The 14943-nt window shown below is 47.0% G+C and overlaps 1 protein-coding gene across 5 annotated transcripts in view; it reads right to left on the bottom strand.

Annotated features, from left to right (window-relative positions):
* LOC310858582 (rho GTPase-activating protein 7) overlaps nucleotides 1-14943 on the bottom strand; it is a 45042-nt gene that overhangs the window by 19692 nt on the left and 10407 nt on the right. For 3 of the 5 annotated variants that reach the window (XM_083764756.1, XM_083764758.1, XM_083764760.1), the window contains exons 2-9: nucleotides 9214-9285; nucleotides 8844-8925; nucleotides 8595-8658; nucleotides 7411-7497; nucleotides 5929-6170; nucleotides 4272-4598; nucleotides 3521-3749; nucleotides 121-280 (exon numbers count right to left, since the gene is read on the bottom strand). In XM_083764756.1, coding sequence (XP_083620882.1) covers nucleotides 121-280; nucleotides 3521-3749; nucleotides 4272-4598; nucleotides 5929-6170; nucleotides 7411-7497; nucleotides 8595-8658; nucleotides 8844-8925; nucleotides 9214-9285 — 1263 coding nt within the window. The remainder of the gene's footprint in view (nucleotides 1-120; nucleotides 281-3520; nucleotides 3750-4271; nucleotides 4599-5928; nucleotides 6171-7410; nucleotides 7498-8594; nucleotides 8659-8843; nucleotides 8926-9213; nucleotides 9286-14943) is intronic. The other 2 variants (XM_083764757.1, XM_083764759.1) reach the window with 2 other exon arrangements.

Here is a 14943-nt window from a genome sequence, read left to right as displayed (position 1 = left end):
TTCCTGGGCCACTCGTCGTTCTGAAAGGGGGCGGGACTGCGACGCTCTATACATTTGAAACTTGAATAACCTTTACTGGGGAAAACAATAATAATAGTATATACTTTTCCCGTTACTCACCAGCGTCAGGGTGCAGCGGGGGGAGGGGGAGGGGCGTCTGGCGGGAGAGGGAGGCGGGGAACGTCCCCGGTTTGTGTCCCCGCGGTACGTGGAACAGCAGTCTGTCATGGCCGCCGCCGCTGTTGTTTTTGTTGTTGTTGCTGACCTGGGGTCTGTGGTCCTGCAGGGGGAGGTGAACCAAACAGTGGTGTACAAAGTATGTAAGTAAAAGTGCTGCAATGTAGAAACACTCAACAGTAAAAGTCCAGAATCAATTCAAATGCACACTACTTGAGCCAAAATACAAAGGTATTGTCTTCAAAATGTACTTTTAAAGTAGCCTACCAATTGTAAAATCACACTGCAGAATGTCCAATTTCATCTTTTGAAAATAGCAGATCTACAAGCCCACAATGCATCCCATCGCGACACATTGTGAGGTTGTAGATCGACTATTTTCAAATGGGCAAAATGTCAGCAGCCTATATAGGGCTGAAGTTTTCTAATAATAATCACATGTCGCACTGCGACGCGTTGTGAACTTGTAAATCGGCTAGTGTAAAAGTGTAAAATCACAATCGGCCATTACGACACCATCAACGCCCGCCAACATACACATTAGTCGACTAAATCAACTGTAGATTTAGTCGGCTAAACTCTTATGACTAAAACTAAATCTAAATGTGCTGTGAAAATCAACACTATCCCAGGGGTACTATACCGTTTGGACCCGTGGTGGTCCATGGACCCCACATTGGACCCGTGGTGGTCCATGGACCCCACATTGGACCTGTGGTGGTCCATGGACCCCACATTGACCCGTGGTGGTCCATAGACCCCACATTGACCCGTGGTGGTCCGTGGACCCCACATTGACCCGTGGTGGTCCATGGACCCCACATTGACCCGTGGTGGTCCATGGACCCCACATTGGACCCGTGGTGGTCCATGGACCCCACATTGACCCGTGGTGGTCCATGGACCCCACATTGACCCGTGGTGGTCCATGGAACCCACATTGGACCTGTGGTGGTCCGTGGACCCCACATTGGACCTGTGGTGGTCCATGGAACCCACATTGGACCCGTGGTGGTCCATGGACCCCACATTGACCCGTGGTGGTCCATGGACCCCACATTGGACCCGTGGTGGTCCATAGACCCCACATTGACCCGTGGTGGTCCATGGACCCCACATTGACCCGTGGTGGTCCATGGACCCCACATTGACCCGTGGTGGTCCATGGACCCCACATTGGACCCGTGGTGGTCCATGGAACCCACATTGGACCCGTGGTGGTCCATGGAACCCACATTGGACCCGTGGTGGTCCGTGGACCCCACATTGACCCGTGGTGGTCCATGGACCCCACATTGGACCCGTGGTGGTCCATGGAACCCACATTGGACCTGTGGTGGTCCATGGACCCCACATTGACCCGTGGTGGTTCCATGGACCCCACATTGACCCGTGGTGGTCCATGGACCCCACATTGACCCGTGGTGGTCCATGGACCCCACATTGGACCTGTGTTGGTCCATGGACCCCACATTGGACCCGTGGTGGTCCGTGGACCCCACATTGACCCGTGGTGGTCCATGGACCCCACATTGACCCGTGGTGGTCCATGGACCCCACATTGGACCTGTGGTGGTCCGTGGACCCCACATTGACCCGTGGTGGTCCATGGAACCCACATTGGACCTGTGGTGGTCCGTGGACCCCACATTGGACCCGTGGTGGTCCATGGAACCCACATTGGACCTGTGGTGGTCCGTGGACCCCACATTGACCCGTGGTGGTCCATGGAACCCACATTGACCCGTGGTGGTCCATGGAACCCACATGGACCCGTGGTGGTCCATGGAACCCACATTGACCCGTGGTGGTCCATGGACCCCACATTGACCCGTGGTGGTCCATGGACCCCACATTGACCCGTGGTGGTTCCGTGGACCCCACATTGGACCCGTGGTGGTCCATGGAACCCACATTGGACCTGTGGTGGTCCATGGACCCCACATTGACCTGTGGTGGTCCATGGAACCCACATTGGACCCGTGGTGGTCCATGGAACCCACATTGGACCCGTGGTGGTCCATGGACCCCACATTGACCCGTGGTGGTCCATGGACCCCACATTGGACCTGTGGTGGTCCGTGGACCCCACATTGGACCCGTGGTGGTCCATGGACCCCACATTGGACCCGTGGTGGTCCATGGACCCCACATTGGACCCGTGGTGGTCCATTGAACCCACATTGGACCCGTGGTGGTCCATGGACCCCACATTGACCCGTGGTGGTCCATGGAACCCACATTGGACCCGTGGTGGTCCATGGAACCCACATTGGACCCGTGGTGGTCCATGGAACCCACATTGGACCCGTGGTGGTCCATGGAACCCACATTGCGAACCAGATAGAGGTTTATAAGTTAGCGAGCTAATGAGTTTAATAGCCTATATACTCTCATTGTTTTCCTTGTGCGTGTGTTTTTCACACTTTTGTGGCAAGTAATTATAAGACGCCTTGAATAAATGAGCCAACAAGGTCAATTATCACTGGTAAACAAAGTCCCCCGGCTAAATATTTGGAGAGCAAAGTAATGTGTTGAGCTCGCTGGAAAGCATGCCAATAAAGCTGTTGTGTGTATATGTAAACAAGCCTGCCATGAAACTCTGTTATGCATGCGTTTTAATTACAGAGTATACAGTATATATACTCAAGTATACTCAAGTAAAGTATTCAAAAATACACATTATGACGTAGCCTATATTTATTTGTTATTTGTCGATGTATTGAAATTCAGAACATAAAAAAGAAAGGGGGAAAAAGAAAGAAAGTCCAGAACATTTCTAGCCTGATTGTCAGACTCTGAGAGCTTCCAGCAACCAGTGCGCTCAGTCGAGTGGGCGGGGTCTATGGGCTGGAAACCAGGCTAGAACATTTCAATAACGAGAGAATAGCAGATTTACAAAGTTGCAATGTGTCACGGCCTGACAAGTTGTGAGCTTGTAGATCAGCTATTTTCACTTTTTTTAATATATATATATATATTTTAATAGAGCTTAACTTGTTCATTGATAATATATATTTAAGTCTGGGTCCCTTCTAATAAATATATTTCTATTAGACATGTAGTGTTAAGACGCTATCTTAGAGCGTCAACGAGCATCAGCTGGTCACAGTCGCAGGCACGCCCCTCCCCTCTGCTGAAAGTGGCTGCATATAGTCTGTCTCAGTTTAAAGTAATTTCTCTCCAAAAGCCCTTGAATATGATGGACTATGATTAATGATTAGGATTACCGTGATTATGGTATAGGCGCACATTTCATATCTCACACACACCCCTCCCCGAAAACTATAGTCCCTCTCACAGGAGCATTGTATATAGTCGTCATGAAAGCATGCACTTATACCGCCAGCGTGTGCCTGTGAAGCGCCAGTCCCTTGTCCTCCGGGGCGCTGGTGACGCCGGTACGTTTGCCAGACCTCCGCACCCGGGTGACGGGGCTGGGCGTGCTGACGGCGCTGCTGCTCGCCGATGGACTGGTGCTGCCGGCGTTGCTGCTGCTGCCGCTGTCGGCAGCGTGCGGAGAGGAGGTGGAGGTGGAGGACGCCTGGCTTTCCGGTCGCCCCTGTAGGACCCTGGAGGCACAGCATATGTTATAATAGATTCACACCCGTGTGAAGTGAGTGGCGCTATTTATTTTTTAAATGTTTTTTTTGTGGCTTTCGCCTTTACTTTATTATTTTTTGTAGAGGGACAGATGGAAATTGGGCTGACAGGAAATAGGGAGGGGGGTGGCGGTGGGGGGCTGGGTGACATGCGGTAAAGGCCATCGAGATCGGGAGTCGAACCCGCGGCACACTGCTGCCATGACTGGATTACCACACAGCCAAGGCATGCGTGGTAATCATCATACATCACAATTCCGTGCTCAGCCAATCAAATCATCACAAATGTCATTCCGGCCAAAAATAATGTTTAAGTAAGTAGTAAAAACAAGCTCACAATGCAGCGCGAAGCGACGCATTGTGAGCTTTTTTAGATCTGCTTTTTTCACTAGTCATGCAGTCATCCCGGGCAAACATCTAATTTCTCTTATGGGTCACGGCCGGGTTATTAAAAGGTTTTGGGAACCAGTGCTTTAACAGTCCCCTCCTGACCTCCTCAGTCTCTCGTCCGTCTCCTCCGGCAGCAGCGGTCCGCTTATCACCAGCCTGGTGGTCCCGCCGTGCCCTCGGTCCGCCCCGGGGGGACCCCTGCCTGGGTAGAGCGCGCCGGACGTGCCCCTGAGTCTCAGCCTCTCCATTCTCCTCAGCAGGCTGGGGCCTTTATTCCTCCTGACGGGGGGCCTAATGTCTGGGAAGCGGCGCTCGGCCTCGGAGCTCTGGCTGGAGGAGCCCGGGGGGGAGGGGGGCTCCTCGCCCAGGGACGGGGCCTCGTTGCCGGGGGAATAACTCCTGAAGAGCTCCTGGTCGTCTGCGCTGGTGCTGGAAAGGAGAGCAGGCCAATGCAACCAACAAACAGGTCATGGAATCTGTCTTGGATTGTTTTGAGTGTCCGACAGACATTATAATCCCGAGTCACCCTATACCCAAAACCCAAACCCTAATCCTATAACCTCACAGGAAGCCACGGGTTGGTTTTGACCTGCCACGGGTTAGTTTTAACCTGCCATACATGTCAGGAGCCACGGGTTAGTTTTAACCTGCCATGCATGTCAGGAGCCACGGGTTAGTTTTATCCTGCCATGCATGTCAGGAGCCACGGGTTAGTTTTAACCTGCCATGCATGTCAGGAGCCACGGGTTAGTTTTAACCTGCCATGCATGTCAGGAGCCACGGGTTAGTTTTAACCTGCCATGCATGTCAGGAGCCCACGGGTTAGTTTTATCCTGCCATGCATGTCAGGAGCCCACGGGTTAGTTTTAACCTGCCATGCATGTCAGGAGCCACGGGTTAGTTTTAACCTGCCATGCATGTCAGGAGCCCACGGGTTAGTTTTATCCTGCCATGCATGTCAGGAGCCACGGGTTAGTTTTAACCTGCCATGCATGTCAGGAGCCCACGGGTTAGTTTTAACCTGCCATGCATGTCAGGAGCCCACGGGTTAGTTTTATCCTGCCATGCATGTCAGGAGCCCACGGGTTAGTTTTATCCTGCCATGCATGTCAGGAGCCCACGGGTTAGTTTTAACCTGCCATGCATGTCAGGAGCCACGGGTTAGTTTTAACCTGCCATGCATGTCAGGAGCCCACGGGTTAGTTTTAACCTGCCATGCATGTCAGGAGCCCACGGGTTAGTTTTATCCTGCCATGCATGTCAGGAGCCCACGGGTTAGTTTTATCCTGCCATGCATGTCAGGAGCCCACGGGTTAGTTTTAACCTGCCATGCATGTCAGGAGCCCACGGGTTGGTTTTAACCTGCCATGCATGTCAGGAGCCCACGGGTTAGTTTTAACCTGCCATGCATGTCAGGAGCCCACGGGTTAGTTTTAACCTGCCATGCATGTCAGGAGCCACGGGTTAGTTTTAACCTGCCATGCATGTCAGGAGCCCACGGGTTAGTTTTAACCTGCCATGCATGTCAGGAGCCCACGGGTTAGTTTTAACCTGCCATGCATGTCAGGAGCCCACGGGTTAGTTTTATCCTGCCACGCATTTCGGGAGCGACGGCGTTGTCGGACTAACGCCTGTCGGACTGTCAGTATGTCTAACCAACGTATGCACCCCGTTCTCTCCTCCCCCCCCCCCATGTAAAGCGTCGTTGGGTGCTTAAACTCAATACAGAGGAGCACATAACATGGAAAAATAAAATCACCCAAAGCCTCTGCTGCTGCTGCTGGTGTTGGGGCCCCTGTGCGTCTGCCGGGGGCCCCTGTGCGTCTGCCGGGGGCCCCTCTGCAGGGTCCGGTGGCCCTCGCTGTCCGTGCTGCTGGTGCTGTGCAGCGAGCAGGCGTCACATGACGAAGGGGCGGGCCCACGCCGTCCCGCCGGGCTGCCAGGGGCGGAGTCCGCGGGGAGGAAGTCCAGGCAGGAGGGAGTGGCGTTACCTCCCTCCGACTGCAGGGTCGTCGGAGGGCATCGATTGGATGGTTGATTTACGGATTGAGAGATAACGAGTCAAGGTCAATTTGAGCAACGTTAGCGGCGTGTCACAGCATCACTTCTGATTACAAATGTCACTTACTTACAATGCAGTGGTTTTCACAACAATGGACAATATGCCACATCGTCACATCGCACAAATGCTATAATGGCATGCCCCGAAAAAGGTTTGTAAATGATTAAAATATAATTGTTGCTGTCAGGAGGGAACCACCTAACTCCATTTTTGAGGTTTTAGATTTTTGTATTTAAATTTAAATATATATAAATCAGTGCTAATGAACACCCATTACGTCTGTGTGTTGCTTAAAAAACACATTGAACCAAGGAAAAGTAGTAAAGGGTGCTTCGGACCTCTTAACTCCATCCTTAAACTGTCTGCTAAAACAACTAACTCCACCACCTCTCCCCCTCTCATGCAAGCCATTGACAATATATAAAGTCAGAACACCAACTTTGATGAGGCAGTGCTTTGTTTTCAACATAAATATGGTTTTCTTCATTTCCTGAAAGTTTTATATTTTTCATTTCCTGAAAGATGAACATTGTGGAGTTGGGTGGTTTCTTCCTGACAGCAGAGATATAGGTCATAGCAGTGGCTGCCATTTTGTGTTGCCACAAACCCCATTCGTTTATGGCATAGAGATTACATTTATATCATTTTAATAAGCCAGAACCAAGTCATTCAAGTTCCTGGTGAATCATGACCATGAACATTTGATTCTGTGTCCAACAAAATATTTGAAAACTGCAAAAAAAACAAGTATTTAATTCATTAAATATATTATATAATATAATTAAATATTATATCTTTGGGTATTAGAAAAGTACTATATAAGTCACAGGTATTATTATTAAAATATATTTTGACACACAATCAAATGTTTTGCATGGTCATGATCCAACAGGAGCATTCAACAGGCTTGGTTTCAGGAGTAAAATCATTTATATGATTTTCTTTGTGCACACAAACTATTTATATTTTAAGTTTAACTATGTTGTAGTTGTATGCATTGCACTAATAATGTGTGGTTGTCACAACATCCTAAGTCCTAGACGGCTACTTATTTTGTAAGTATAGCCTACATTTGGAAAACATATTGTAACATTTGGACAATATTAAACTGTAGCCTGTGTGTGTGCGTGCGTGCGTGCGTGTGTGCGTGCGTGCCTCCGTGCGTGCGCTTGCGTATACCTCCAGGCGTGTCCAGTGGTGCGTGCGTGTGTCACAGCGCCACCTAGGGCTGATGCAGCACGCCTCTTCATCCACATGCTCCTGTACCTGCAGAGGAAGAGGAGGCTCAATATAAACTGTATATTATGATGATTTCCTTTCTTTTTCTCCTTTTTTTTCCAGAGAAGTGTATATTTGTATACGTCGTCAAAGTGTTCTGATGAATTGAAAATGGAGGACCCTGATATAAACGAGTCTTACAATGCTTTCACATTGCAGCGATGTGTATATCTGAGTGCTTCTCAGTCCTCAAGACCCGGGAGCGGTTGGGTGATCCGCTCTCGGGGCAACGGTACGCATGCGTTCACACTAACCACAACACCTGCCAAGTGGTCCCGAGTGCACATCCGGGACCTATAGTGTGAATCCCATTCTGACCTGAGATCAGATTCATACGAGGTTTCCACTGGACACACACTGGTCTGATGAACCCATTCTGACCTGAGATCAGATTCTAAAAAAATGTCAGTCGTTCTTCGATTTTTCAAAAATAGCAGACCTACAAGCTCGTAGCGCGCCACTATGAGCTTGTAGATCTGCTATTTTTCAATAGCTAAAGCATAACATGATGCTAACACCAAAATGTTGTTGTATTGACTTCTTTTGAAATGTACTCGTTGTACATTATATATACTGCATGTGAATACAAATTTCATTCAATCAATCAAAGCTATAGACATTGGACCCAATGGATACGCAAACTTCCCAATTAACCCATTCAGGATGGTGTTTTAAGCATTATGTTATACTTTAGCTATTGAAAAATAGCAGATGTATACGAGCTTCTACATCTGCTATTTTTCGAGCTTGTACATCTGCTAAAAAAAGAAAAAAAACGTGAAAATGTGGCGCAAATCTTTGAAATTATGTATTATTTGAACGAGTGAACGTTTTGAACTCAGATCTTTGCTTCTGGACACACACACACACACACACACACACACACACACACACACACACACACACACACACACACACACACACACACACACACACACACACACACACACACACACACACAACATATTTTCAGATGGGGATACCATAGCCAAATACATATAATGTTTGGGGGTTTTAGCGATGGAGGGTTAGTCGTCAGTCGTCACGGAGCTGTAGGCTATTATGCCGCTTCATTCTCCACTCACCCTGCGCTTTGATCTGCCCAGCTCCACTCTCATCTCCACACACTTGTTTAATGTGCTTAGTCTCCTGAGGAGAGGAGAGGAGAGGAGAGGAGAGGAGAGGAGAGGAGAGGAGAGGAGAGGAGAGGAGAGGATGTTACAGTAGGCCTACAGTGATCTAGAAATAACTCGCTAATGTCATATTTTTTTTTATTCATATAAGCCTATATAGATTTTTTATCCCACAATTTTGCGACAGACAGACAGACAGACCTGCAGAGGGAATCCAGAGAGTCTTTGTCCAGGAAGTCATGGTCTCTCCTCACCCAATCAGTGTCCACCGGGAACCTGCAGTCTGCACGCACGCACACACGCATGCATGCACCCACGCACACACACACACACGCGCACACACACACACACACACACACACACACACACACACACACACACACACACACACACACACACACACGCCATATTGTTTGACAGCTTGTGTGAGTCGCTGCCATGCATAGCTCAATGGATATAGAGCACTCTGCTCCATGTGGTCCCAGTTGTATACACTATAGGCTCCGTTTGCAAACACTTGGTTCCATGCATTATTCTGCAGTAATTATGCATGAACCGTTTTGATATTTACCTCTGTATAATTGGACGTATTGGGGGAAGCCGGCCGCTTTCAACCAATCGCATGCTTCCTTGGCTTCGATCTCTGCAAAAGAGAGGCGGGGCGGGGCAGACGATAATTATTTCCTCTGGAAGTCAATTCTGATTATAGACCGATTCACAGAGGGGTGCCCTGGGCGCGGCCATTACTGAGGGGTAATCCATGGAGCAGGTGCTCCGTAGGCCAGGTGTAGCTAATCAGTGCTGCAGTACTCAATGGTACACCCTCAGTAATGGCCGCACCCAGGAAACCCTCTGTGAATCGGTCTATAGCTGCTTACAGAAGTATTCCGTACGTCTTTATGTGAGTAAATGTAGCAATACTATTATGTAGAAATACTCTGTTACAAGTAAAAGCCTCTATTCAGAATTGTACTTGATTAAAATAACACGTATTTGGCATCAAACTATGCCTGCAGTACCAACAAAGTACTCATTTTGCATATTTTCTTTTTCAAAATATTTCCATATTTTGTCAAACACTTTTTGAAAACAGGCCGACCTACTACAAGTTCACAGCACTCGACACGTTGTGAGCTTGTCGATCTGCTATTTTCCAATAGCCAATTATATGAAAATCAGAAAATATCTGGAGTCTAAAAAGTAACTACAGTAACGTTTTAAAATAATGATGGATGGTGCATGGAGGTAAAGAAAAAATAGTTAAATCTGAGATGTAGGCTATAGTGACTCCACTATAGCCTACATCTCAGAGAGCGTATCCGTATAATAACAAATGCTCTAGTTCAGAGAAAGTACCTTAACACACCTTTTGGTGTGAGCATCATGCTATGCTTTAGCTATTGAAAAATAGCAGAGCTACAAGCTCATAACGCGCCACCGAGTGGTGCGCTACGTAACGAGCTTGTAGGTCTGCTATTTTTGAAAAATCGAAGAACGACTGACACAGAAACATATAGCTTTTTCAGAAAACTGTCAGGATGTAGAAGACATTTTTAGAATCTGATCTCAGGTCAGAAACCACCAGCTGCTCAGAGGGAACAAATCATATTTGCTGTCGGGCAGAAACCTTATTGCAGGTCCAATCATAAAATAATAATAATAATAAAATAGGGCTGTAATGATACATTTTAACAGCGATACGATACGTATCCCGATGCATGGTTGACGATACGATACATGGACGATATTTGTTCATTATATGATACGATACGATATGATACGATACGATTCAATGATTTCAAAAAGATACAGTAACTATTTAAAATACATTGACATTATTTTAAACTAAGTAATGATTCTGATGAATGATGAATCCCCTCTTTCTCTTTTATCTTCTAAAAATTGCTAAGTACCGCATGCACAAAAATCTAGTATTGATACAATCTATTATTTGCATAGCAAAAAATTCGAAAGCGATTTGACAACGCGTCGCATCGCGACGTGTTGTCGGCTTGTAGATCTGCTATATTTTTGGGCTACTTTTTAAATGTTTTACTTCTTTGAATACCGAAAAGTATAACCCCGGTTCGGTTTCCACCCGACAGTGACGTGAATATTTGTGCTTAATCAGCTTGCCTCTTTGAACCGTAATTAAAATTTGCATGCGGGGTGTTTGGTTGAGGCCGCGGGGAGCGAAATGATGACAGGAATAAACAAAGTTAAATGGATGCATATATAAAGGATGGCACAGGCTATTAATTAACGCTGACTCATTGGAAAAGCGGGGCGCTCTAATTACCGCTAATTGGCTGACTGTGGCAAAGAGGGTCAGACAGAGAGAGAGAGAGAGACAGAGAGAGAGAGACAGAGAGAGAGAGAGAGATAGAGAGACACAGAGAGACGGAGAGAGACAGAGAGAGAGAGAGAGAGAGAGGAGGAAATATTTTTCTGTTGTCGTTGTCTATTATATTCACTATCTCTCTCTGTGTTCTCCGTTTCTTTTGTTATTCCTCCACTCTCTCTCTCTCTCTCTCTCTCTCTAAGGTCAGATTCTCACCTAATACTTCGGTAGACTCAGATCCGTATGGGCGGGGAATTGGGATTCTTGCATATTTAATTGGCTGGGGTTTGCCTTCACACTGTCATTCGCAGCAATTGGAAACGCAGCAGGGGGGACCTTTATCAATGTGTTCCATTCATAAACTATAGCCTGCCCTACACAGTGAAATCTATGGTGATAAAATTACACTCATAACGTGCATGTGTCGTGCCGTCTGGGACCCCCCCCCCTCTCTCTCTCTCTACGCACGCAGCCGCCACACACTGTTCTTTTGGGCATGCAGCACAGCGCTGCATGAACGCACTGATATAACTCCCTCCCCAGTCCCAAACAGTGACAGCACTCCATGTTTACGGCACGCACAGACAGACAGACAGACAGACAGACAGACAGAATATTATGTAGGCTATAATACGTACTGCAGTGTTTTTATGTGTTTTCTTAAGCAATTGATTAATGTACACGTCCTCATTTCGATCAGGGCTTCAGTCTCCTTATTCGACCACGTCTATCCACAGTAACGGGACATCTTTGCGCTGCGTAAAATATGCCTTCTCCGTCTCCAACTGTGTTCAGCTCCTCACCCGCCACATTATGTTTGCTTCATTTCCTTTATTTACTGCGGATTGCATTCACACCTGCACCGAATCGTAGTCAAGTGCGATTCGAAGCGAAGCGAAACCCACGTTTTTGGGCGGAGTAAAATGCGGTTATTTGCTGCGCATTAGGATTCGAATGAGCCTTCACACCTGCCAAACGAAGCGCACTTTCTGACAATGCGCAGCAGGATTCGTTTTAATCGCAGCAAAGCTCTCTGGTATGAATGTGACCTAACTCTCTCTCTAGCTCTCTCTCTATCTCTCTCTGCCTCTCTCTCTCTGTCTCTCTCTCTCTCTCTCTCGTCACTTTTGTCTGTCCCTCCTGTTTTCAGCACACGTCAATCTGTCTCATACGTTGCTTAGAATTGGACGGAATGATTTAGATCAAGAGTTATTCACGTTTTAAGATTTTCTGTCTCGTCGGCTAAAATGGGGGGGGGGACCTTTTCAATGACGTCCCACCGGGAAATAACATTGAATGTTGTGCAACAGACGCTCCCAGCCTGTGGAGCGATGCGATCGGTTTTGATATCAATAATCTCCTAAATATGTTCGCGGCGACCAGGGGACCCATCTCTGAATCGGTCTCTATACCTTGCCTTGCTCATATTCCCCCTCAGCCAACCTGCTATGCCTTATAACTGAGGCCAAGAGTCTGATTGCCTTGAGTGCAGTCACCTGTGAGGACCAGCTGAGCCTGATGAGCACATAGGGCTATTATTTAGACTGTGTGTTCAGTGCTGCTTCATGAGTGTATGTCAGGTTACTCAGGTATCTGTTTTCCAGTGTATTGTGAACTATACAGTTCACTTTGTATTATTACTAGAGTGTTTAAGTTGTTTCATTGTTGCTTTGTGCTTTATATTAGTAAACTTATATAATGATCTTCATCTCCTATACGTTTGACAGTAGGAGGAGTAGGATGAAGGCTACGTCCTCTCTGGCAGGCGAGCCAGAATGAACTCCTCTCCTCTCCTCTCCTCTCACCTAGGAGTAGGACCTTAGACAATTCGTTGTGCGTGCGTGTGCTCAGTGAGGTGTAAAAGCGCTCTGGCAGCTTTATAACGCTGGCAGGGTTAAGCTGAAATATTGAACACTTTGACATCCAGAGTGCTTCTGATGGCACCGCGACAGCTCAGACAATTGGACCTTGGCCCAGAGTGTGCATGCGCACGTGCCTGCGCACGTGCCAGTGTTTGTGTGTGTGTGATGAAGAAGTCCCACGTGCTACAAGTAAGTAAGTAGCCTTGCAGAGCCATGAGGCCCATAGGGCAGGAGCCTATCTCCCGTTTCTGTAGCGTGAGGCAGCTTGATGTACAAGTACCCCCTGGACATGACGCTAGTATGTCGCAGGGACTTAATTACCCCCAATCCAGTGTCAAGCAGGGAGGCATTGGATCCCATTTTGTACAGTCTTTGGTAAGACCCGGCCGGGGATTGAACCCCGACCTCCCAGTACACGTGCTACAAGCTTGTGGATTTTCTTGTAGACAAACACACACACACACACACACACACACACACACACACATGGTTGTATTATTATTATTATACCAAGTTTTTTGTAATTAAGGAAAAACATTATTGTTGTATCGAAAATGTACAGGCTTGTATAGATCGGGAGGCATACTATGATCCGACGGAGCAGAGGTGCGCTGGGGGTCGGGAGAGGGTTGCGGTTAGGTTTAGGTGTCTGCCCCGGGGGAGGTTAGGGTTAGGGTGAGGGTTTGAGGTTAGGTTTAGGTGTCTGCCCCGGGGGAGGTTAGGGTTAGGGTGAGGGTTTGAGGTTAGGTTTAGGTGTCTGCCCCGGGGGAGGTTAGGGTTAGGGTGAGGGTTTGAGGTAGGTTGTCGTTCGGACCAATGCTCCGTCGGATCAAAGTACTGCACTCGTATAGATCGGCTATTCTTTGTCGCTGTTGCGCGTGCTTACAGTACATCTGATCATTTCACGTACGCATGCATTGTTTTGTTTATTGTTTACAACTTTTGCCATTCTTATCGATAAGCCTAAAGCTGAAAAATAGCACATCTAGATAGATAGATAAATGTCTAGATGAGCTATCAGACATCCAATAATATTATTCTTGAGAGGCAGTGTTGTTTTCGTCGATTGAAACCAAGACGAATAATGTTCGTCGACTACCTTTTTTCACTGACGAAAACTACATGAAAACTACTAAAGCTGAGACTATAAGGACCATTTCGTCAACAAATAAAAACTAGACTAAAATGTTAGGAATGGACTAGTGGACAAGAGATCCAGAATAGGTCATTTTACTATAGTTACATTTTACAATTAGTTGCATGCTGAAAATAGGCGATCTAGAAGCTTGTAGATCGCCTATTAAGTGAGAAAAGAAAACAGTCATTACGACGGCATCATGGCCGGCCAAAATACATTTTGATCGACAACTGTAAATCAACTGTAGATTTAGTCGACTAAAACTAGACGAACACTAAAACATTCCGGTTGACTAAAATGTGACTAAAACTAACTGAAAACTAGTCTCTTTAAAGAGACTATAAATGACTAAGACTAAAATCTAAATGTGCTGCCAAAAACAACACTGTTGAGAGGTGGAGAGCAAACGGACAGAGGGAAGGCAAAACCCACTGATGATGATGATGATGTCATAGGCTGTGGAATGTGACCTCATTGTGTCAGGGAGTCACGTGATCCCGTTCTCTGAGCAGAACATGAAACACCAGCGTTCTGTCAAACTACAGAACAATGGACTGAAGAAACAGCCCACCTGTTTACAGTACATGCTTCATTATGGATGAAGCCTTTATCCAAAGTGATTTACAATGAGCATTATACGTTCACTCACTGGCACGCACGCACAAACGCATGCACGCATGCGCACACGTCACACATGCGCACACACACACATACTGTATGCAAACACACAGACGCATGCATATTATACACACATGATTTCATGGTTCAGAGTTGACGACAACAGTATAATCTCTAGCAAAGAAGAGGTTACCTATTTGAGCTGTATATTAATTGACAAAACACCTGCCCGGTGAAAGCATGACAACAAAGGTGTTCAAAACAGTAAATCAAACGTTTTTTTGGGCAGAATTTCTTCTTTTGTCAACAAAAGTTCTCTCTATAGGGCTCTTGCCGGAGGCC

Source organism: Protomyctophum parallelum (assembly GCF_964188405.1).
Source record: "Protomyctophum parallelum genome assembly, chromosome: 1".
Lineage (NCBI taxonomy): Eukaryota > Metazoa > Chordata > Actinopteri > Myctophiformes > Myctophidae > Protomyctophum > Protomyctophum parallelum.
The sequence above is the reverse complement of the archived record's forward strand: the minus strand, read 5'-3'. Positions and strand labels throughout refer to the sequence as shown.